The sequence below is a fragment of the Oxyura jamaicensis genome, chromosome 5, assembly GCF_011077185.1.
Source record: "Oxyura jamaicensis isolate SHBP4307 breed ruddy duck chromosome 5, BPBGC_Ojam_1.0, whole genome shotgun sequence".
In the NCBI taxonomy this organism is placed as follows: domain Eukaryota; kingdom Metazoa; phylum Chordata; class Aves; order Anseriformes; family Anatidae; genus Oxyura; species Oxyura jamaicensis.
Genome location: NC_048897.1, coordinates 6,812,665 through 6,838,251, shown reverse-complemented (window position 1 = coordinate 6,838,251; position 25,587 = coordinate 6,812,665). Strand labels below are relative to the sequence as shown.

The 25,587-nt window shown below is 41.4% G+C and overlaps 1 protein-coding gene across 2 annotated transcripts in view; it reads left to right on the top strand.

Moving 5' to 3' along the window:
- Positions 1 to 25,587, top strand: part of EHF (ETS homologous factor) — a 63,605-nt gene that overhangs the window by 31,750 nt on the left and 6,268 nt on the right. For both annotated transcript variants that reach the window (XM_035328763.1, XM_035328762.1), the window contains exons 2-7: positions 16,247 to 16,346; positions 19,032 to 19,277; positions 19,603 to 19,662; positions 21,949 to 22,017; positions 22,109 to 22,177; positions 25,247 to 25,306. In XM_035328763.1, coding sequence (XP_035184654.1) covers positions 16,250 to 16,346; positions 19,032 to 19,277; positions 19,603 to 19,662; positions 21,949 to 22,017; positions 22,109 to 22,177; positions 25,247 to 25,306 — 601 coding nt within the window. In that variant the 5' untranslated portion in view covers positions 16,247 to 16,249. The remainder of the gene's footprint in view (positions 1 to 16,246; positions 16,347 to 19,031; positions 19,278 to 19,602; positions 19,663 to 21,948; positions 22,018 to 22,108; positions 22,178 to 25,246; positions 25,307 to 25,587) is intronic.

The window sequence follows — 25,587 nt, the reverse complement described above, 5'->3', positions numbered from 1 at the left end:
AGGCTATTGGAGAGCTGGACAAAGACAAAATTAAATCATTTGGCTCCCACTGAATTTCCTTCATTTTTTAAAATATATATTTTTTTCATTCCTAGTGAATTTTATTGTTAACATCAGTACTTGTTCTGTCTGGGAGGTGCAAGGTAACAAATTGTGATGGAGAGAGATCAAACTAAAAAGGAAAAATCATCTGGAGACACAGATGAAGAGAGATTAGGGAGGAAAATGAAGGATTTCCGTAAGCGTGTCTGTGTCCAGACAGGACTGTTGTGTTAGCCTGCTGCCTCTCCCACAGTAAATTGCACAAAAAAATCCTGGGTGGATTAATTTCTACACCTGCTGAAGAAGTGAGTATTTACAGTCAATTCTTACAGAAGAGGATTAAAGATTTTATTGCCTCTGTGAGCTGAGAGAACTGTCCACGAGACATGACACCTTTCCAGAATCGTCCCTTATCTACCCTTCTTTGTTCACCCCTTCCACGCTCTTTATAAATGTGTCTAGCTTAGTCTCACGACCAAATCATTCAGTCTTCTCCCATGCAAACTTTCCACTGACTGCAGCATTACCCAGCTTTGTTTTGCGCAGTCCATGGTTACATGCTTTCTATTGCCGTTGGCGTGCTTCAATTCCCACCCCAGTGCCCGAGCTGTCTCCAGTACGATGAATGCCATTTCTGAGAACTGGAGCAACAGCCCGTGGTACCCAGACAGTGGGAAAGACCTGTCTGGCTTAAAAATTGGTCAGTGTGCTGAGCCTAAGAAACAGATAGATGAATGACCCTTTCTTGTTCTGATGGTAGCGTGGCCACCCTTTAAAGGATTTTCTATGGTCTTGCAGTGCTCTCTTTCTCGTCAGCCTTCCTATGGTTGTGAAGTAGGTCCTTCTTGTTGAAGACTAGGGAGGCGTTCCTGCGGCAAGCAGCACATAAGAAGAAAAGGGTCACAAACGTAATTGTCTGTTGTCATTGCTAATGACACATGATGTTAGGATGTGGTAGAATCGAATATAAAGGCTTTGCTGTACATGAGGAAATGAACAGAAATGCTAACAATTTCTGTAGCTTGCATAGTTGGCGATGTTTAGTGAAGTAAAGTCTCTTTCCAGTCTCACAGTTTAGCTACTGCTAAACTTTCAAGCATAAACTCAGGGAGTTTTCTTCCTAATGGTATGAAGTGCCTTGTGGGCACCAAGGAAGTCCAACACAATCTTCAGCAAAGCCCACTGGCTTCAGCCGCTCAGCCAGCCTCGAGGATGCTGCGAGATCTCTAACTACAAATGTCTGTTGCTCTTCCTTCCTTTCCCTGCCTTCAGCCCACTTGGCAGCTTGCACGTATTTTGCCCGCTGATGAACCAGGGACTTTTTTCACTAAATTTTTGTCAAAAGGGTACATTACAAACTTGGTGAGGGTGAAATTCATAAGTAAACTAATGATAGAAAGGGTAAACTAAGAAAGGTTTGTTCACACAGCTGGCATATGGAAAAATAAGGATTAACTTGTTATCCATGGAAGTTACCAGTCTTTCTTAGTATGAGAGCTTGTTTGAGCTTTACTAGGGATGCAGCTTGAACCAAATCCGTCGCGGAATGCCTAAAATGCTTGGGACATTTGTTGGTCATTGGCCTATAGATGGGTGAGAATGAGTAAACATGGAGTCATGTAGCCAGTGAAGCAACCAACTTGCATTTGGCATTTTGCATGTCTCTCTATGAGGAAGATCCCTCAAAGGTTCCCTTTCGAAAAGCTGACATTGCACATGGTTATCATTACCTATACTTTTGCTGATCTTGTGAAATGTGCTCCACAGGAAAGAGTATGAGAACTAGTAGAAAAAACAGCTTGTTGGGGCTGGGTATTTGCTGGTTATAGACCAAGAAGACAGGACAATAAAAGAGGATTGCTCTGCAGTGGTGAAAGAAAGACATTTTACTTACAAGATCTGTGAATACAAAGAGTAAAATATTCCTCCTGTCAGGGAGGAAGGATGCAGACATAATGTCTTGAATATTTACTCTGCTCACTATCAGATGTAGACAGAAAAGTTTCCTGAGCCCTACAGATCCATAAGGATTGAGTTCCTATGTGTTAAAATACACTCTATTGCCCAAGTTACTGATGCCACCATCAAAAAAATGTTTCTGTTTTTTAAAACCACTCTGGGTTTTCTTTCATCTGGCACTGAGCAGGTTCCTAATTCATATTGCTATATAATTAACGATCCTGTGTAAAACTGCCCAAGATGCAGTGGTCAGGAATGAGACTAAATGTACAATGTAATGATTACCCCCAAACTTTCTTAATGATTTTTACTGAAGCATATAATTATTATTGCACAACAGCGTAGAAGCTTGCATCTTGATGATGCACTTTCAAAGTATGCTTGGTTAAGCAATTGTCTCATAGATTGGCATGGCTATGAAGGGGCTTTATCAGGGAGTCAAATTCTGACACACTGAAGGGTGCTGTTCTCATCTCTTTTGCACTGGGATCTGCCACACAACTCAGACATCACTTGTAATGTTCCCAGGCAGCTGCCCTGATAGAGAAAGATGAAAAAGGTTTTAGAAGACTGAATTAATAGGTGATTAGACAAGTGAGATATCCTTAGAGACTTATCAAAAGCAGGATGTACAAAGTGAAATAGATATAGGTTTTTCCTTCCTTTAGTGACTTGTAGTTATCTTTACCCTCCCTAAGACTTTTTTTGATGGAGCTGTTATACTTTGTGAGAACAGGTAGAAACTTCTCTTCCTCCTTTAAAATCTCAAATGATTAAATGTTTTTGGAAGATAGTCAAATTATAGTCAATCCAGTAAATCTTTCTCAGTCTGTCTGTAGCCACTCCCGATACGCATGCAGTCACACAACCACACTGAACAAAGTACGTGCACACGCACATCCCTTATCTCCTGTGTGGGCTTTCTTGCTTTACTTTTTAAAATAGGAATTCAAAAGTTTACCCCATATTCCACCAACTTTGTGTGATAATCTGAAGAACTTCATTTAATCCTTGAAAATACAAACCTAGTTGTGTTACGGTGTTTTTTGTCAGCAGGTATAAATGGTCAACCTGTGTTGTCCTGCAGCAAGCGAAGGCTCCTCATGCCTAGAGCCCAAGTGTGAGCTGTCTTTGACTTCCACGCCTGCTGGTTTTGCCCTGTGCCATAGTCGGCTTTCTTGCAGGAGCACGTCCATGGCCTGAGAGCTGCTGCGCCCAGGGCTGCCCTTCCCCAAGCCCCAGAGCGGCAGCTCTCCAGCTTTAGCAGCAGGCACGTTCTGCTACATTCAGCATCGATGTATTGGAGGGATGCAGAGATTCAAGGGTGTTAACACAGTCAATGGTACTATACACGTGAAAAGTTAAGGAGGTCTGGGGGAATTTAGAACCAAGGTGTCAGCCTGCCTTATGATATAACACATCTTCCATATTAAAAATCTTATGAAGATTTAAATATTAAAGATATGAAGAAAGGAAGAAAAAATCCCCTGAAAACAGTTTTTCTTTTTTTCTTTCTTTCTTTCTTTCTTTTTTTTTTGAAAGATCTCTACTAACTCCCCCTTTCTAGAAAAACGTTGCAGTTGGAATAAATCAGATGGCAATAAATCTCCTTTTGAAGAAAATAGCTGTTTGAAATAGTCCGGAAATATTTTTATTGGTTTTGTTGGCAGAACCCGTTCCAGTTACCTTGAGGACTAAATGAGATACATACCTGCAGAGGGGAGCGAAAAGAACAGAGGGAACAGAGCTTTTTTCCCTGTTTCCTACTCCTCCAGCCTCCGTCCTAGAGACCTGCACACAAACCCCACAGTTGCAGTAAGACCTGGCACTCCTGTGCCACAGATAGATAATTGGAGATGGTGTTTTTGTTTGTCTTACTGGTTATAGGCTTGTGATGGTATTCAAAAGAAGCTTCCTTGGCCAGTCAGCTGGTCTGATTAAACAGAAGGCAAAAATAAAAGGGAGAATAAAATAAATTAAACAAAAACAAAATAAATAAAAGAAATAAGGAGGAAGAGAAGGAATAGCAGCAATTGGTGAAAGGGGAGCAATAGGATCACAAACTTCACATCCCAGCAAGTGTTTGAGACCGTCGGATCTGGTCCACAGAGGCTGTGTTTCAGGATTTCCATGGCAAAGCCCCACGGAGGGTTTCCTGGTACTGACGTGGGCAACAGCCACGTTAGGCAAGGCAACTGCTTCCAGCGCAGCTGCTCTATGGTGACAATGCTGCCTGCCTGCGGGACTATTGCAGTTCAGTGTTTGACGTTTTCTACCTTCTACAAACACTTTTGCATAACAGGCTGAGTTGCACTTTTGTTACTTGGACAACTCAAATATAGGTTTTTACATGTCAGCTCATAGGGATGGGGATCCTCCCTCTCTGTTGCCAGGGAACTTGCTTTTTAAAGTTCCTTTCTTTCACTGTGATTAAAAAGAAAAAGGAAAAAAAAAATAAACCATTGAAGTAGCCACAGTTCCACAGAACAGAAATTTTGAATTTCAGCCAGCTCTACTTAGGAATTTCTAGCTCTTTGTCAGGATCATACATAGGTCAAGGGCAGCTTTCTGATTTAATGCTTCAAGTGTAGATTTAATTGTTTGGCTAAGTTAACATTCAAATCTCTACTAGGCACTACTAGCCATGATGCATAGAAGAGTCTTGCTTCAGTCTGAACAGGTCTCTGTTTTACAGAAAATAGTTTCTCTTATTTAGTACCTTCTCTTTGCCCTCAAAATACCGCACGATCATCCTAACTCATCTGCATGTTGAAATTTTCGCTGTACACATGATGCAATGGATAACAATGGGGCTTGAACTGGAGATATGAGTTGGACTGACTTGCCCACTGACTTACTATGTGTCTTAAACAAATCATTTCAGCTCTGTGTCTCAATTTTCCTGTTTGTCATGAAGAGGTAATGTTAGTTCCTTCCTTCATTTCTGTGCTTTGTGCTACTTACTGCTTTCACTGTCTGGGGACTCTTTTCCTTTTCTGCTCTATGGTTATCAGTATTTCTCCCATCAACATAAATGTTTTTACAGTACGTGAGCCCTGTAGGCTTGATTTTTCAGGAGACCTTAAAACTGGCCCATTTTCCAGCTGAGGACCTTCTTCTTGTAGAGTTTATTTATTTATTTATTGGTAAAGAGCAGGTTAAGGGGTGAAGTGCATGTGGGTGAACATAGGAAAGCAACCCCTCACAATGCTTCAGGTTTTCTTCCTCTCTCAAGCAGGGTCATCTACTGCTTAATTTTCTTGTAAAATCTACACTTAATTTGCTGCTTTTTCCTGCTGATTTTCAAACCTCTGTGTCTCAGCTTACTTTTCTTCATGTGTTTCGTGCGACACCTCTTCTGACTTCGCCCTTAGAAGAGCATGTTACTTTGCCCTGTTGAGATTTCAGTTGATGGAAAAGTACGGTGTTGAGCTGTCCTCCTGACACCAGGCTGTTCTGCAGCAAAGTACTATTTATGAAGCAGGAGAGAGTTCACGTAAGAATTGAAAGAGTACATTTGTACAAAACCCAATGGGAAAAGCTCTATCGTCAAACCGGCCCAGGCTGTTGAGGCAGATGCCTGGCTTTGCTCTTTTGTTTATATTCCAACAAATCAAAGCTGACCTGTGTTGTTATCGGAGTAGAGCAGCAGGTGCAAAAAAATAACTCTGCTGCCAACTCAAACGAAAGGGTAAGGCTAATACCCTCTGGGAGGTATTGAGAAGATAACAGAGAGCCATGCCAGCAACTGAATTAACGGCTCTATTTACGGTGGGTTTTACTTAACAACCTGCTCCCAACACTGACACATAAATACTCCATTGTATTGTTTAATGCAACCACTGGAGAAATCAATGGAAACGGGATGGGCAGCTCGCCGTGCCAGCTGAGGAGGAGAGGCGCCATCAAAGTGTTGCTCCTCTAACCACAGGCAGGAGAGGGGGGAAAACTGCTCTTGGCTTTTACAAAAGCAGGGAGATGTTGTTTCCCACTGTTTCTCCTTGCTTTACTTGTAGAAAGTGGCTGCAGAGCACGGAAACTTCACTCCCCCCATTTTCTGGCTGCTTTTAATGAAGGCATGGAGCATAAATGAGTGCGTCAGCCACTGTCCCAGTGCCACGTGGCTCCGGGAGGCACAGGAGGCACAGGGCTTCCTCGAAGTCCTGGCTGTGTGGGGCAAGTGAGCCCATGGCTACACCCAGGAGCGAAGCAGGCAGCTCTGTGCAGCCAGTGGAGTGGGATGCCAGGGCAGTGGTCTTGCAATCTCTTATTCTTTACACAACAAACAGTATGAAGAAACCATATGGGCATGGCTGGGCTGCAAATAAATGCACTTACCAAACACATACAAACACGCAAGACTGAATGGCAGGCAAAGTAATGGTATGCCTGACAGCAGGTTTCAGAAACAGGGTCAGTGAGCTCTGTTGAACTATTTCTGTGATAGCTGCCTGTTCAGCGGCACATTCCTTCGCAAACACCTGCCCTACACTTGGGATACTTCATAGTCTGGAGGGGAGTGCAAGAGGAGCTGGCATCCTGGCTGGAGATACCGTCACGCTGCTGGGATCGGTATTCCCCAGCTTGGCACTAGGGAACTCGCCTGACCCAGCCAAAGGAGGTAATAGCCACATAAACCCTCCCTAACTGCTGCAACTAACAATCCTTCCCATCATAAGCCCTGTGCTGCCTCTGCTATGTCTCCTCCTTGAAACAACATTCTGCTCTCATGCCAGCAAAAGACTGAAGTCAGATCACAGTTCGGAGGGCTGCAATTATGTATAAACACTGCTGCAGACTGGCTTAGACCCCCAGCAAGCTGAGCTTGGACCTAGTTTAGGATAAAACACTTAACTCTCATCTTCCAGCTCCCCTATCCTAGCTAATTTATGCTGTCTCCTCACGTATTTAATGAAGAAATACTATTAGTTCATTAATTGAATTAATCAATTCATGTATAAGAATAATAGCCCCACTGGGAAAATTTGCATGTTAATCATGAGAAAGAAGCAGATTTTAAGTATGAAGATCTTAAAGGGATGAAATTTATATTCAAGTTTTCACCTCTGTTCTTCTCAAGATCAGGAAATTTTCCAAGTACTCCAACTGGATACCTCTCTTGCTAGTAGTCTGTGGTACAGGAGACGAAAAAGCAAATGTCTTTCTTTACCTTGAGTCAGCTTCTGGACTAACTGAGGAGATGTTCATGGCTGTAATGTCTTAGGAACAAGACTGGCACCACACCAATGCACAGCAGTCTCTCGGCTGGGTTGGCTGAGCATCCTGACCAGGGTGCTGGCAGGAAAAGGATGTGAAGGCTCAGTCCTCATGCCAAGGGCTTGCCTGCACCCATGTCTGTGGGGCTGCTCTCCCCACCAGGCAAATCTCTGCCTTACCCCTCCTTCCCGGACACCAGAGGCTGCTCACAGTGACCCCCAGGGCACCTTCCCTTTTGTGGTGTCCAACCCGTGTTCCTTGTTCTGTGCAGCTCTCACGTAGAAACCATCCCCAAAGAAGAAACCTGCAGTTTCCAAGCGGTTGCTCTTTATAAAAATGCAATGTATGAAACCAAGTTAAAAAAAAAGAAAAGAGAGAGAGTAAAAGAGGATCTTCTTATTTCAGAAACAGACAAATTAGTGGTTGTTACTGCTGAAAACCAGACTACTCCCTTAACAAAAGAGAAGTGCTGGTTGTGATAGAGGTTAAAATATACTTCTCCATGAAATCCTGGCTACTGCAGCAGCATATGTCAGACTCCGTGTGTCTGAGTAGCTGTTACGCTGTAAACATTTCAGCATCTAATGAGAACCAAACATGAATACAAACACAATTATTGTCATTATTCACTAATAACCGAAGAGTCACGCAGGCTACGTTAGCAGTGTAGAAAGCAGGTCTCCCAGTACATACTTTGTCTTTAAGGCAACGCAAAGGGAAGCTGTCGTGGAAGGAAGAGGGAAGTGGTTGGGGAGCCAGAGCCAAGGGAAAAGGAGAAGGTGTTAGAACACGATGGTAGTATTTTGTTAGCTGATGAGGTTCTTGCCTAATTATAGACAGGTAGTTTGTCAAGCTACAGGGGCATCTAGAGTGCTTTTTGGCCATTTGTGTGTTTAGTGTATTGTAAGCAAAAGAAAGGTGTTTAGTAAAAGGAGATTAGGGAGATGAGCTGGCTCCTGGTTCGAGGAAGGATGTACCAGAGAGATAGGAAGGACATGAAAGGAGATGTGGAGTTGTTCCATGAGGTGTGGTATTAAGTGCTGAAAGAAGAATAAAGAGCAAAGGCAGTTTTTCCCATTATTGTGTTTTCCAAGACTCTGTATCCCTGAGGCAAGACTGATGAATCTATTGCAAATGACTTCTAAATACTCAGGAGAAAATGGCTGACCCAAATTATCATGAACTCGCTGCAGTGATGCAGACAGTAATAAAGGGAGTGCCATATGCCGGTCAAAGCCATGTTTTGCAGCACCAACTCCAAAGGAAAAAAAAAAAAAAGAGAAAAAGGCTGCTTTTTTTTTGGCAGTTTTTTGCAAACACAGCTACCTGTTTCAAGCATTTTAAGAAATATGTCCATGCAAAAATGACATGAGCATTTACTGCAAGAAATAAAACCTTTTCTTCTCTTCTTTTCTTCTCTTGATTTTGATTTAGCTGTGTGACTCACAATTCTACTAATAACGTACAGATCTGCGCGCAGATCTTCTGCAAGAAGAGAATGAGCTTTCTGACAGCAAAACAAATGATGCTATTTTCTTTCTTATTCAAAAACTTGCGGTAGGGCACAAAGAGGCACATCTAGCCTATGATGTGAAAAGGAAGCATGAATCCCTAACACAGGATCCTTGTTAAGAGGCAGGTTCCGGTTCACTGTTTTCCTCTGCTAACGTAACATAACTGTGGGTAAAATTTGCAAAAGTGCCAACCTTTGGCAGTTAGCAGTGTAAGGCACATCTGTGCCTTGAGGACTCTGCTTGCAGTTGGCCTTCTGTTTGCTTCTGATTTAGAAAAACAAACAAACAAACAAAACCTGTGTTGAAATTCTCTCTTTTATTTTCATTATACTAACTAGTACCTTGAAAATTGAAGCCAGTTCATATTAAGATTGTGGATTATGAAAAAAAAGGGGACAGAGAAAAAATAACCTGTGAGACTTTGCATATAATCAAGTAAATTTTTGTTTTTGCATTCATAAAGTGAACTTTGTTCTCGCTCAAAAAGGAAACTGAACTATGGTTTTGTCTTTAAATTACATCGTAAAAGAGAGATAAGAACCAAACCCAAACCCTGGAGCGGAGGGGTAGCTCAGATACAGATCTAGATCCTAGCTTTTCTACTCAGGCTTCTCTTTAGTTAAAATATATATGCAAGATTTTGAAGCATCCATATGAACATGTTAAAACAACCACCACATATCTCATACAAAAGTTGCCTTGTAGTGCATCATGAAAATCAGATCTTTAGTAATAAAAGATTCCAACCAAGCTTTATTTGATTTGGTTTATCATGATTCTATCTGTAACATAGGTAAAAGCTAAAAGCTTCTTTTCTATTCATCTTCCTTTTTCTGGTCTTTCAGTTTACCTTTATGTATACATTTAATATACCAGGTTCAAAGAAAACAAAAGAATAAACCCAACTCTTCCTTTCCAAAAGCCCACAACAGCAAATGATCAAGGTCTCAATGTATTCTCTGAAAGCTCACCAAGAGCCAATTTTGCACATGCAAAGGTGGTTTTATGCATATAAACCACAGCTGTACACACCAGAAATACAGAAGCGTAGGAATGCATAGTTCAGAGGGGTGTAGGAAGGAAAAAAACTTGGCCCCAAAGCCCCAAACCAGAATCTGGAATACAAAGAGTTCTGGAGATTATTTAGAAAATTTTCTTATAAAAATGATTCCTTGAACTTTACACTCACAATGTGATTCAGTAAACACATTTTGCTACTGTGGCCTAAGGGTGCCTATGATGGACTGAAAATGAAATGCATCAAACACCGAGTGTGTTATACAACAAATACTGAGCGTGATCATAGTATTTCTTCACTGCAGTTTTCTTCAAAGCTTTCAAATAGTTTGGAAACAATTTTTCATGGGGTATGTTTGCATTGACATAAGATTGTCCTCAGTGTGGCCAAGCTGCATAGGCTGTCATCTGAAGGGCACCTTGCAGGTCCTAGCAAAGTGGTCCTCAGCTGAGCGTTTTGTTGTGAAGTGGATCCCTGCTGGGAATCAGCCTGCAGATGAGTTGTTTCTTTTGAGGATTCTGTCTGGTTTTTGCGTGCTAAAAAAAGGGATGGAAACAAGGAAGCATGTGGTGGTTGTGTGTGGATCTGCGTGGTCTGGAGAGATCCTAAAAAGCTGCAGAAAAGGTCATCTGCAAGTGAGCTCTGGTAGGGATGTATCTTATCTGGGAGTCTGGCTTAGACACCGAGGATGAATGTGAGACCTTTGCAAACAGACACCACAGGGCAATCTTAGGGTCAGCCCTAACCGTATTTATATGCACAGCATCTCAGAACTAAACACAGGTACCCTGGTTGTAGTGCACATTAAGGAGAGAAAAAGCAGGAGACCCAAAGCTCACAGTAACATGCAAACAGGCTGTCAACATTCATGTATTCAGTTTGTGCCTGCCCTTGCTACTACTGGAGATGTAAAATAGGTGGTTGGCATGCAAAGCAGCTAATTGATCTTATACATTACAAGTACAATGCAGTTGTGTTTCTGAAGTAACCGTATGTGTAAAGCAGGTCCACCTGCTTTATTGTGCATCTCCTTTGTTTCCGATGTCTTGAAAGCTCAGCCCACTGTCGCCTTTTGAGTTTTCAAGAAAAAGATTAAAATCCAGGTTCTGTTTCTCTGCAGCTGCAGTTGTTACCTGGTATCATTTATTTTAGATTGCTGTTTAAGTGCTTGACTGTAATCCAAGGTGCAGTAATGATCTAAAATATTTAACATACTCTGTAGATACTTGTTCCATAAACTCCAAGCCCTGAAAAGCAGGGATTGTGTCTTCACTGTGTACATAACATACTTCAAAGCAAATAGGCCCAGGTGAAATCTACATTTGAAGTTCAGCCATGATGGTAAAAGGGGAAAAAATGGGGAAGGATCCCATAGGTAAATGCGCCAAGAGAGATCCACCCTTTTGGACACGCCAGGAGGAGCTGCACTGAGCTTGTCTCAGCTAGAAGTCACTCTTAGACTTTGCATAGCTTACGGGTGGAGTCATAGTTTAATAGTTTCAGTCAGTTTTGCCTTAGACATCTTTTTTTTTTTTTTTTTTTTTTTTTTTTTTTTTTTTCTCTCTCTCCCTTGTCTTTTGCATAGAGTACGTAGCTTTACAAACCAGAAGGCTGTATGCCTCCTTCCCCCATGGGCTCCACACCCCCTCATGTTTGTAATTAATGAGACCCTTAGTTCAGTTCAGCCTTGTAATGTAAGCAACTGTACAAATCAATGGCATAGCAATCACTCTGGTTGTAGTACTTTAGGATCCACTCATTTTCTCTGCACTGCTCATTCTCCTTTCAGGATGTGCTCAGCATTTTCCTGTCATTGAATACACGCTGTTCTTGAAAGATTTGGGTTCAAAGAAAGGAGAAATTCATTATCTGGATGTTAAGATTCATTGGGGGTGAATGTGGAAAAGGGGATCAGAGTAATTTACCTTTAGAGCACACCTGTAGTGCAATAAAATAATTTGCATAGAGTGCACTATGCAGCGTTCAAGGTTCAAGGACTTGTAAATATGCTTTTCTGGATTTGCTCCATTGCCAGGCCATGGCTCCTTGCTCTTTCCGTTACCGCCGTTTACTCAGAGTGGTCAGGCGGTCAAGACAGACGAGAAGAACAGAGCAAGTGAGCTCCTGTTACTGCCAAGTCACTGGGTTGTGGCTCGGTCAAAGCTCCTCCTGACTCCAGCAAGAGCTTTACCTAAGAGAGGCCTTCAGGGTTTGGGCTTTGAATACCATCTGATATATTGAATGTAGGCGAAAGATTTTTTTTTTTTTTTTTTTTTTTTTTTTTTTCTGGATGCACTCATGCCCTCTAGTAGGACTCTCTCTGGAAAGAATGCTGCTGAACACTAGCACACAGCTATATTTAACCTCGCTGATTGAGTAAAGTGTTATTTGCTTCCTCTCATAACTGTGCAGTGTCCCTGGTAGTGTTTCAAGATGTAAGAGGTGCCAAAGGTGGCACTTCTTCAGTAGAAAAGAATGGAAATGTGTGTGCAGATACACACAAGGGTGTATGTGTGTAAATATGTGTATACAAATATGTATCTGTGTATTTCATATGTGCTTTCATTTTTAATGTGCCATGTCTTAGTCAGTAGAGAGACAGATCCTAAGATCTATATGTTGTTTTCCAAAATCTCATCTCAGCTAGAATCCCTTTTTAGCACTGTTTCCTGAGGAAATGAGGCTTTTGTGGTTATTCTGTCTGCGTGCTGGCTTTTGCATTTGGCCTGTAACAATCTTTGAGTCCCATCGCCAATTTTAATTAAATTTGATATGGGGTAGAAGTCTCAAAGATATGAAGTTCTTACAGGATTAATGAAAACAGACTGCCAAGTAGAGGAGGAAAATCTATTAATACTCCGTCTGAAAGAAGGAGTGAAGCTTGAGCTCACTCCTTTGAGAGAACGGGATATTATGAATGCCCCGACCGTGGGAAAAACTTCAATCAGTGCTCACATCTTACTAGACACTAGAGAATCCAACCACAAGATACACATTCATAGGAAACCAGCCTTCATTAGTTCCACCGTTCACTTTGATACATGGCATATGATTAAAAGAAAACTGAACTTATTATGTGTCCTTCCCCTTGAGGCTTCACACCCTTTAACCAGGTTTGTCTGTACACAAGGGAGATTTGAGGATTTGGCCCTAAACTAATGACGAGCACACCCCTTCCAATATCCTGACTCAAAATCTTTCCAAGTATGGGATGAGACAGTACTATAAGCATAAATCTGTCATGAACTTGTATCAAAGAAAGGCACATACAGGATGAAATGAAGAAAATCACTATTTGATTTTCATAGGGAAAACATTTTTGAGCTTGATGTGCACACTTCCAAGCAAAACCATGGAAGTTACATGAGTGGGGCATTATACTCATCCTGAACAAAGTGATAGAAGTGATTTCCAAATAAGCAACACTCTTGCATTAAGGTACAGGAGGTGACCCGACAATTTTCAAATCACAAAAAATACAACCTGTACCTTGAATAATACCAATAACTTCGGGAAAGTTTGGGATAAAGCTGAATCAAATCCTGTCCCAGTGATTACTGTCATATTGTGAATTCTTTCTCTCATTAATAATTTTTCCCACAGGTAATGTGGGAAGATAATTAAATTATTCTGGTTGAAGTAACTTGTATAGCTTTCAAAAAGGGGTTCTATTTATTGATGAATTTGTAAAGCAAATTCCACACATATTGTCTGAAAATACTATTAGTGTTGTTTAGGAATACTGTGGGGAGAAATTGCCTGTTATACTGTGGTGGGGGGAATAAGATTTTAAGGGAACATAACTGAAATCAGAATCTAGGGAAAAAGATTTCAGAGTGCTTCTACTCAGGTCCCTAAGGTGCATTGGTTCTGGTTACTGATGGAGGGGAGAAACTGTGCAAGACTCAATTTTTGGTATATTAAACTGTCCATAGATTTAGTCACTCAGCTGAACTGTCATACAGTCTTGTGGTTTGGAAATTCAGCTGATTAGGAAGAAAATAATACAAGAGTTTACCTGAACTGAATTTTCAAAGCAAAGATACACAGGAGCTTGATCATGGGAATTATTTCGGTTCATAAGCATACATTTTCCCAGACACGTTTTTATTTGCACAAGTATCAGGCATGAAAATTATGTAGAATTCCATAAATTGCAGAAACTGGACAAAATGACATGACACAGTACCTGTAAATCTGTGTGCTCTTCTGAAAATGTGACTTTAGATCAGTAGGTTGAAATTCGATGTTAAGTACCAACAAAGTTTTCAAACAAGAGAATTTACCAAATTACATTCCTAAGAGAGATTTGCTGACCAAGTTTTATAGTTTTCCCAGAATACCTGCTGTTCTACCTCACCTCTATTTGATACTGTAATAAAGTTTTTTTTTTTTTTTTAAACATTAATATTTCAGTCACTCAGAATCTAATGAACATCATTACATCCTAAATAATTAAAAAACAAGTTAATGAAATAAATAATTTGATATATCTTTCAGTCTATACCTGCTCGGAGGTGTATATGGACTGTCAAACACACATTGTTTAAAAGCTTTTCTTTATCAAGTATATGGGATAAACTACATTCTTGTTTTATGCTGAACATCTTTATAATCAGTGTAAGAAACTGAAATGCTTCCTAGCACTTTTCCCCTCAAAAAATCAAGTCACTTAGCTTTACCATGGGACTAAAAAATATCTTATCTTCTAACTCTCATAAACTTATTGACTGATATTGTCATCGTCATTTATTTGGCCGTAGAGTGACTATAGGCATCACTTCATTGCTGACATTTTGTACCCCCACGTATCTGCTATGAGAAATGAAATTCTCCCAGATGGTGGATACTGAATCCCAGATTTGCTGGAGTGAAAAGCAATAGTTAATACATCCACGGCTTAATTTTGTCATTCTGTATAGCTATAAAAAAGGCTAGGTTATACCATAAAGGACCATTCCCTGTGGTGTAATTCCTAAGCCTTTGGATTTTTAAGTAATTCTCAACAACATCTCTCCCCCCCTTTCTAAATGCATATATATGTGGAGGGGTGGGGGGAGGAGAAAGAGAGAGACTCTCCTTAAAATGTGCATTTGTAACTTTTAAGAATTGCATAATGTATTGAGAATGATGGAGGAATATGCCAACCCACACCTTTTTCAGGCAGTTCTTTAAAACCAAGGCTGTTACTGTTCCTAATGACTTTTTTTCTTCTACCAAAAATAACGTTGGTATGAACATGTGGGGTTCTGACTGCGCTCTCAGTGGGAGTTTTCTCATTAGCCTTGATCAAATTAGCCTTGATGGGGAAAAGGCCAAGACCACTGTCTTTAACTTTCACAAATCCATTTTTTATTTCAACCTCTTTTTAATTCCAAAGTTAAGTCCAGCTGCATTCAAATGCTCTCTTGATGTCTAAAGTTTCATTTTTACAGACTCTGTCGCTTTCGATTTAGAAGATTTTTGAACAATGGTTTGTTTTCTCTGTACTTATATGAGAGTAATGATCCGGAATGTTTAAAAAATTAGTTTCCTAAACTCTTGAAATATGTCTGTTCTGTATGGTTATAATGTATAGTTTTAAACTTGGCAACTTTAAACCATTGAAAGCTAATAAGAAAGGTCAAGAATACCTGCAATTTGGGAATTTTGTATACATTCACTGAAACAATTCAATGTGCTATGTGATTTTTCTAAAATACCATATAAGTGGTTTTGCACAAAAATGTCTAACCAAAATTAACGACAGTTTTACTCATGTTACTAAGGCCAACATAAGTAGAGAGGAAAGTTTGTGTCAAGTTTTTCTCCTTTACAAGATCTTTGATGGTCCAATCTTTTGGTGGTTTGAAATGTGTGATCTGTGACATCCGTCACTGAGAATGGGTTAGGGGCACTGCTGACATGGATCAGATAAGAAACCGGGTCAGTTGAGAAGATATTCCCTGTAATGTTATCTGCCTGTAGGATTGACATACTGCTCCCTCTGTGTGAAGGAGTTTCTAAACATTAGTTATTGTCAACTGCATAGCTTAATTTGCAATTATTGAAAACTCCTTTCTCCTAAAAAAAAAAAAAAAAAAGAAAAGAAAAGAAGAAAAACATATTTAAACCAAATTTCTCTTTAAATGAAAAAAAAAAAAGTCAAACAACTTTGTATTTCACTTCTCAAAGCTTGGCAGTTTTCCTGTATTGCTCTGTCAGGAGCCTTGTCTTTTCATTCGGCTTCATTTCTGATTACGGATTATTCATTTATGGATGGGCAGCTGTAGAAACTTGCTTCTTGCATATGCAAATCAAACATGGTAATGTTTATCATAAGGAGATTTTGTGGCAGCTGAAAAGGGGTTGTGGCAACATGTTCTTGATTTCAATTGTATCTGCTACAAATAGAATTGGCCTGCTCACTTCACCTTCAGTGGATTATTTTTTTATTTGCCATTTACCTTTTGGACTAGACGTTGCTCGCTAAGCAAGCTGTTCGATTCACTTACAGATCATGATTTTGGAAGGAGCTGGCAGAATGAGTATCAATTCCAGCAGCAACCTACTCCACCAGCAGCCTTCCTGGACAGACGGATATTCCACATGCAATGGTAGGAGGAATTCAACAGCTCTGAGCTATGCTTTTTTTTTTTGGGTGGGGGGGGATGGGGGGGGGGGGGGGGCCCAAAGGGGGGGCAGGAGGATGGTTGGGGTGGAAGGGACTGCTATGCCTTTAAACATGCACAAGTATTATTTTTCTGTGATACTAATTTACTGGAGTTTCACTTCTGGTAGGAAAATTTATATTTGTTACTTTATTTGTAAAAGCTGAACCTGCAACTCTTATGTTTCTGAACATGACCAGTTAATGATTCATTTCATTACTGCTCCTTTTTTTAAAGATGAATGTAGAGGTGATGAAAGTGCCAAAAGTTCTCTCTGCTCAGTCCAGATTTCTTTCTCTCTTATATTTACCCCTCATGCCCTCTCTGAACCAACATTACTCTTCAGTGCTAATCATCCCTCCGGCTTTGCAGGGGAGTAGTCTTTTTGCTCCCTTACAGTATTTACTTTTTCAGCTCAAATTACTAGATAGCTATCTGATTAGACTGGCATTAGGGCACTAGATAGCTTGTGATCTGAGAACTTCTTTGTTATGCACAGAACCATCTCTTTAATCCCATATATACCTTCTAATGCCTAACAGCTAGTGATGACTTTTGCACCTAAATTAACTTACAAGGTGTGACTCAGGGTGAAATTTATTTTACTCTTTCTTTAAATATAGCTGTACAGATATATATTCCCAGTATAAAAATATAGACATAGACATATATATCAATATACAGAGTTTGACATATTTTTTAAATTCTTTTCATCATTCAAAATAGTGTTTTTCAATCGATAGGTAAACCTTAAAATCCAAGCAAACACATACTGCAGTTGTCCTTCTGAACCACAGGAAGCTACAACAAAACTTACAATGAAAGTTCCTATTCAGTGAAACACTTGTTTTTTAAAATGTGTTATTTCTAAATACTCAGGAATACGTAAGTGTACGCTTATTAAATGTACCAGCCTGCCTGTAACAGATTCATAGGAAAAAGTCCTGAGTTTCAGTTTGCACAGGATTTCGTGAAGGTGATGGTGGGGATCATGCTCAGGGATCTCCGTGTGCAGTGAATCCCAGATCCCAATGAATCCTCAGGATTGACATGTGTTTGAGAGTCACAGGAAACTGAACACGCTGGCTTGTACAGTTATTCATCCTCTCATGTCCTTTTACCAAGCTACTTCTTCCCCTCACTAAAGACCCTCCACTTACATTAGGAGTCTAGAGGCCTCTGAAAGTGATGGGAATAAATATCAACCTCCTTTTCAGGGAATATTTTTTGGCTCCATCAAGCCTTTACTCTCCAACATACCAGAGTCTTAATCATTTCTGCACTCATTTCCCAAATCCTTCAATAGCAGGATGAGCAACAGTCTTGCAGACTCTAAGCTACTGACGCAGACCTTGTTGGCCAATATTGGAATCTAAGCAGCTCTGAGGGTTTTGTGTTCACACATGAGCTAGCACTATGCACTGTACCTCAACTGAGGAGACCTGAGGTCTCCCTGCAGTGAAGTAATTTCCTAAAACATGCCAGTTCTGTTGCTTGTGGTCTTCTAGCAATACTCTCTGTTGTCCGTATTTCTCAGAGCTGTGTGGGTAATCTTCTTGGAGGAGACTGTGAATGAACAGATCAGTGCTGCAGAGAGAAGATGTCCTGGAGCGGGGCTACCACAGAGCTAGGCCACGACAGTCTTTCTTTTTCCCGTAATTCAACCACCTCTGCAATCTGTCATTCCCTCATCCTTAAATGCACCTTCTTGCTCTTGTGAGCATTTTATCTTGCTGCTGTCTCTGCCTGGCATACTCTACTGTCCTCCTTTCCCAAGGAATAAATTGCACTGAATTCCTTTTGCCAGCCCTTCTGTGAGGCCAGATCAAGGCAGTCCTGCCTTTGTATATCTTACATCTTATCTTATCTTATGTAATTATCCTGTCCCTACATACTTTTTCTTTCATTTGAACACATAAATTATTGTCATGCAGCGACATACAACTGAGCAGTTTGAAAGATAGGCTTAGAAAAGATTCAGACATCCTAAAAAGAAAATTAGGCTGTTCCCTTAATTAAAAATGAGTTTTACAATTACATTCAGAAATCTTCTTACCCGACTACAAAGATAACATGCATTTGTTAGAAGTCCGGCCCTGCCATGAAGCTGCAGGCCATACTGATAGATTTGTACTTTGGAATAATATAAGAGTGTCTTGTTATTTTACTGTTCTTTGGCTGAAACTCACAGTTCATATTCAGTCCTTATACAAACAAAATTTCCACTGTACATTATTATGTGGATTTTAGAAGTTTTTTTGGATATTTTTCCATCACTAAAACACTTTTCCTACACACAGATCAATACACATTTGTGACAGTACTTCTGCAAGGTATCATTCACTGAAGAAATAAATACTGGTGTATTTGGTCAACATTACTAAATTCATTCCTACTCACCCAGCTCCTCAAGAGAGGTATGAAGTAATAACTCCCATTTTTAATCGGAAAACTGAGACCTAAAAAAAAAATTGTTTCTCCATTAACAGCTACTGAGCTAGTGTTAAGGACTGAAAAAAGAATCTAGATTGATGGACTTCCAGGGTATGAAATTTAACTATAGACCTTTCCCATCTTCAGCATAATCCAATGATGCTAACAGAGACGTTTAATACCCATTTTCTTTTCCAGTGTCCAGCAGTTTCTATGGAACCCAGTGGCACGAAATACACCCGCAGTACTGGACCAAGTTTCAGGTCTGGGAGTGGTTGCAGCATCTCCTTGATACCAACCAACTGGATGCCAACTGCATACCCTTCCAAGAGTTTGATATCAACGGGGAACATCTGTGCAGCATGAGTCTGCAGGAATTTACTCAGGCAGCTGGGACAGCAGGGCAGCTGCTCTACAGCAACCTTCAGCACCTAAAATGGAATGGTAAATAGACATTAGGCTACACGGGGACAGAGATGCACGTACAGTTATCTGAATTCTGGGATCTTCAGAAGCCTCTTATGTTACCCTGAAACCTACCTGGCAAAACTCATTTGCTGTGTTTGCTATACTGCTTATACCTAATTGACTACACTGCTATATCACTTATACGTGACATAAGGCAGAAGGACCAGGGGAAAGGGTATGTACCCCACACCAAAATTAGCCATCTGGCTCAACTGAAGCAGTTTGTGCTTGGAGCTGTATCTTTGATTCTTCTGTGCTCATCCTCATACTGCTCTCATATCTGCTGTATGCCTTCTTGCAGGTCAGTGTGGAAGTGACATGTACCAATCGCATAATGTCATTGTCAAGACAGAACAAACAGGTGAGTAGCTGTTGGGTAACTTGTCTACTGATGGTGGCAAAAAGGGGAACTTGTTCATTCCACTGAAATCAAAATGGGATTAATTGCAATGGGAAGTGTTTATTCATGCAGAATAAAAGAAGTAACACAAGTATCAGTCAATGACCACTTTTTGAATCTTCAATAGTATCACCATATCTTTGCATGTGTCCACTTTTCTAGACTTCTACAATATCAGCAGTTTATACTAATGTTCAGAGTTAGTATAGTTTGCAGCAGTCAGCAAACACAGTTGTATAGATAACTTTGTTATTTGCTTCATTCAGCAGATTTCAAAACAATTTTTATCAAGGTATTCTTGTGTTTGTTTGTTTGTTTTAAAGAGAAAAAAAATTTGTTGTGAAGTGATGTTAATGCTTTGAAACATGAGGAAATTTCCAAACCAAACAGTTCTGAGTAAAAAAAATGTTACATTTCAATTTCTTCAAGTTTCAATGACACTGAAATTCAGGTAGTATTTTAGTTTGACCAAGTCTGCATTTTTCTCGTGGCAGTCTCTTCTCTGGTGTGTTCATAGCTAGACCTGTTTTCTGCCAGGACTTCGCTTCACCAAGAAAAGAACTTCAGCTTGGCTAAGTGCTCTTTGGGCACAATTATTTTGCCAGTTCCTTTCCCAGAACACCCCTGTCCATATCTGAACACTCCCTGTCCCACGAGTACCAGCCTCGTTGTGTGTGGATGCGTTCATGAGCCATGTTTTAATACCTCCTGGAGGAACAAATGCAGATTTGTAGCATATGAGGACTCCAACAAATACTGCCAGCCAATTCATTTAGCTAATCCACAGGAGCCCAGCCTCTCCAGCCAGGGACACTTCACCTTCTCCTTGCAGTGAGCAAGCACTGCAATCTGCAGCCCCCTCCCTGCCTATGCCCATGTGGTACGGGTGGCATGCATGCAGCAGCCTTGATGCTTTCCATACAAGAAAAATACAATAAACCTTTAAGTCCTGATTTATGAGATCCTGGTATAATGTTAGTCTCCCTTCACACTAGAGATACACAGGGCTGAGCAAAGTACCTCTGCTGCACATCCTGGAAAGGTCAAAGCCCAGGACTGACTCGTGCCCTTTGCTGTGCCTGGTGGTGGGGCAGTGTGGACTGGTGTGGACAGGGCTGGCTGTTTAGAGGGGAAGCCAGCCACTTGGGTACTAAAAAAGGCTGAAACGTGAAGACAAGCTGTTTGCCCATGTTCCAGCTGGCTAAGGCCTGTTTTCAGAGGCAACATTGGGCAGATCAGGTGTCCAAACAAGCAAAGGGTGTGTGCTATTGTAGGAACACAAGCTCTGGGTGCCCAAACATGCAGCTATTACTTAGCATGCCTGCTGAATTCCTATGTCATAAGTGGTAACTCAGCCAACCATGATGATTTAGCTATAACTCTTTTTATTTATTTATTTATTTATTTATTTATTTATTTATTTATTCATGTATATGAACACGAAAAGAAGTAAACCCCAGATTTGAACCTTACATCTCACCCTTCCTCAACCTGGATTTAAAATAAAAGGATTTTTTTAAAGTTTCTAATCAAAAAAATGCACTGTAAAAATAGTAATTTCCTGCTCACTGTACAGGTTATAAATACAATACTTCGGTTCTGTTTATATCGATCCATCTGACCAGAAGGTCAATAAAAAGTGTTCCTCTTTAATCATAAAGGTGGCTTTTAGGTTAGGGATGGGGACTTGATGTGCCTGAAATGAAATGGCCCTACATCTAGGATTATGCTTTGATGTTTCTGACTATGTGCTTACACATGAAGCTCTGTCTCAGAGGGGACTTTCGAGTTCTACAATTATAGAAATAAATAGTCATTACAAGCATTCTCCTGTTCTACTAGATATTTGAGAGCACTTTCATTTCCATGGCACCAAAGCACTGTCATAATCACCAGGGGCTGAGACTTCAGGACTGGATTGGGTAGAATTACAGTTGATCTGGCATAGGAAAATTCCTTCAAGGGCAGGCATAAATGATATCTTAGCCAGGAAGAGGAAAAGTCTGCTGCGTTATTTTTAAAACTCAGCACTTTGTGTAAGTATATTTGCCTGAGTATGCAAAACCCTATCCATAATTTGAGTGAAAGGAAACAATTTCCCGCTTAGCCCCTTCACTTCGCAGTTCCCTTCGCTATTCTTTTTTTTGTACATTTCTCACCCTTCTGTCTGTCAGTGCTCAAATTTACCCATAAGCTAAAAGAAGTTATTTTAGAGATGTGATTTTCCTTGTTGTCCTTTACCTCCAGATCCATCGTTAATGGTGTCCTGGAAAGAAGAGAATTACCTGTATGACAGTGGCTATGGTAGCACAGTAGGTAACTAACATCACAGTACTTCATGCATTTCTGAGGCAACTTTATTGTTGTCAGAGGATATTACTTTAAATGTCTTCTTTTTAATTCCCAGAGCTATTGGACAGTAAAACGTTCTGTCGTGCTCAGATCTCCATGACGACACCTAGTCACCAGCCTCCTGGTAAGGAACTTGTAATTATATCGTTGTTTGTCGCTTGTCCCAGAGCTACTGACGTATAATAGTCTCCGTGGTCTTCTGTTGCAGGATCGAATCTGAGCCTCCAGTCATTTTATACCAAGCAGTACTGATTCTGACAACTCTTTTAGCTGTCATTATTACAGTAGTTGCTTTAAAGAAGTGCTTCTCTCTTCCCTCTCTCAAGACAAAGAAGATCAAAAAACAATCTGCAACCTCCATATATCTTTTAAAGTGACTGAGTCAAAGGGGAAGATGTTAGTATCAGAGAGACAAGATGTTCCAGCTCGGTCATGCTTTTCTGTGGGGTAGCTGAATAAGGGCAAATAAGAGTCGAATTCCACCCTGGGAGCGGCTGCAGTTCCCTACGGAGCTGGGGATGCGTGTTGAGTAGGTGACCAGGTTTGGGGCCAGGTTGAGGGGCAGCCCGTGGGGACAGCAGAGCAGGCACGGAGCCGTCTACCCACCTGCACTGGCAGAAGGGCTTCCCAATAGCTCCCAGCTCAACCTGTTTCTGCTGAGAGCAGCATCGTGGCTGTCCCCGCGCAGGCACTGTGTGCTCCGTGTGCTGTTTTCATCTCTCCTCAGTGCTCCCACGAGGCCACAGGGGAGATACAATCTACCTGCTAAAGGGCAGGGGAAAGAGCAAACCCATTTGATGTAGTGCCCGGTGAAAGCGCGGGCAGGGCACACGCGTCGGGGCGCTCTGCAGGCGATGTCCTGGGGCAGGCAGTGGGGATGGAGGCGAGTGAGCGAGGCGGTAGGAAAAGAGGGAAGCGGAGATCGTGGGAGAGTGAAGGAAAGGGGCAAGGAAATGCAGGTCCCTCTTAGGAGGCATTCAAGCAAATAGACCTGGGGGATAAAGTAGTGGAAGTCACGGTGAGGAGAGACAGTGTGCAGCTGAGGTTGCAGCCTTGCAGGCTCTGCCTGTGCAAGCCACCATGGGCTGCATGGGGGCAGCAGGGGCAGCCCCTGTGCCTGTGTGTTCACTGCGTCCTGGCCTCCCAGCACAGCCAGGCCTGCCCTGGGGACGTAGGGTTTAAACTAATGCACTTGGCAATAAATAAAAACAAAGAGAGAAAACCTAACCTGAAAAAGAAAACCACTGAGCCTTAAAAAGAAAAAATAATAATAAAAAAACAACCTCCCCCCCCCCAAAAAAAAAACCACTCTGTTTGTTTTCTCCATCGCCTCCACCCACTCTCATAAGATGGCTGCCAGGATTTCGGAGCTCTCTGGCGGGACTGGGGACCTGTCAAGCTCCTGGCGCAGTGTGTTTACCCGCTGACTGCTTGAGCCTAGAGCTAGGGTGGCACGCCAAGGGCACAGCCTCCTGTAAAAACTAAATTTGTATATCCCGTAAAGAAATGGCTCATTCCTGAATCATATGCAAATACCCTGCAACCTTTTGTCACAAGTTTTGCAAGACAGCTTTGTTGAAACTGCATCGTAACTCTTTTCATCTGTCAGGCCCCGGCCTCCTAACATGGCATGTTTGAAACCGGTCTCCATGTAGGAGTGGAGGCAGAGCGGGAGGCTATTTACACAGCTGAAATCCAGAATAAATCACCAGCGAGGCAGAAGGCAGCTGAATTTCCAAGAATAAATCTCCAGCTAAACAGAGCATAACAAACATTCGCGAGCAAATTGTGGGATCTTAAAATGAGAAGTATTTAAATAAGAGGGCAAATAAAGAGCCTGGTCCTGCTGTCCTCACCGGGAGTTCCCACAGGCTTTTAATAACATCGGGGGAATCGTAATCTGAGGAAAGGCAGTGAAATAAGCCTCATTTTACTTTTTCCCCCCAAGCTGAGTGAGACTCAGGCTGGTTCCTGCTCTTTAAGAGTGGGAAGGCAAAATGACTCAGAGCGCATTTGCTGCGAGGGGGTCAAGGACCGTAATTATGTCAGGCTCAGAACAGCGGAGGTTAGACTTATCCTCTCTGACCTGCTCAGTTTATGTATCCAGTTATGTATGAATAAAGCGAGTGTGTGAATAGCTTTGCATCTACCTTTTCACATGCAGTTATTGCAGTTGCTTGTGCAAATCCGACAAGTTTCTATGCAAATGAATATTTCCTGTGAGTCATTTGCACATGCAAATGCCCGGTTTCCATGAAAAGTATGATAATCGTGCATTCATAGAAGCTGGGAAAACATGCGTGGGACCTTAAGCTTTGCTTTATGGAATTCGGGCATGAAGCACGCCGAAAAGCAAACACAGGAGGGGCTCCCTCTCGGGATGATCCCACAGGATCAGGTGAAAGCTCTTCATGAGCGGCAACGGCAGTCAGGCTGTGGCGGATCGAGGGCGGGAGGGTTGAACGTGCGGGGTGCCAGGTGGGTGACAGCGAGGAACAGGCGGAACTTTTCTTTTTCTTCGTTTCTGAAGAAACACTTGTGCCAGAAATCTGATTCCTCCTCGGGCTGGCTGCAGGTGATAAAGTACCATTGATGAGAAATGGCTTGTTTCTGTGGCTTGGAGCCACGGAACAATATATGCACGTCCAGCTGCCAAAACCTCCTACCAGCGCAGACCCGCTCTCCCCCTCTCCCCCCCAGACACCCGCGCTTTGCCAGGTCATTATGCTTCAGTCAGGTGGGTGTTCTGCGCATTGGTACCGGCGCATACATTTCGCATTAGATCATCTCGTCAGAAACAAATAAGCCCCCAAAGATACATGCTTCTGCAAAGACCAAGACATAATGGGACAATTCAGGATTCCTTTTATAGACGTGATCCTCTTATTTTTCTCTCTCTCACACATAGCATGGGGTGAGGTATTTGTTAATCTAATTTAGGTTTCAAAAGCCAAATGTTTACCTCTGCATTCATTCTTTATTCATCAATGGTCTCTTTGTGAAGTGTGCTGATTACCATACAGTACAGAAAACAACACTCCCCCCTTCCTCCTCCCTTAGATTGCCTTCTGAAAAGTGATTATCTTTAAAAGAGATATTCATTCTTTTTTGTGGTTTTATTTCTTTCAACCTGCTAGTCAATGGAAAACCTTTAATCAAATTTACAAATAGGCTTCATTTTCCTTCTCTGCAGATTCTTCAGATGTGAAAAAAACACAAGATCATACCCCAAAGTCCCACACCAAGAAACACAGTAAGTCCATGGTTACAATGGTTATAATGTCCACAATCATAAATGTCATTTGATTGAAGGGAAAAGAAACACATTAAGACTAAATCCCCTTTGGGAGGGAAAAGGAAGCATTCTGAGTTCATTTTGAAAGCAGAACTGGTTAGATGGTTACTGTGATTGAATCCTCCAAGGATCTGACTGTTCCTGGTGCTGTTTGCTTACATTATTTTTGACACAGTAATGTTGCAGTCTTCAAAATGTTTTTATCAGTGAGGGCTTACGGGGAAACAACCAGAGTTCAA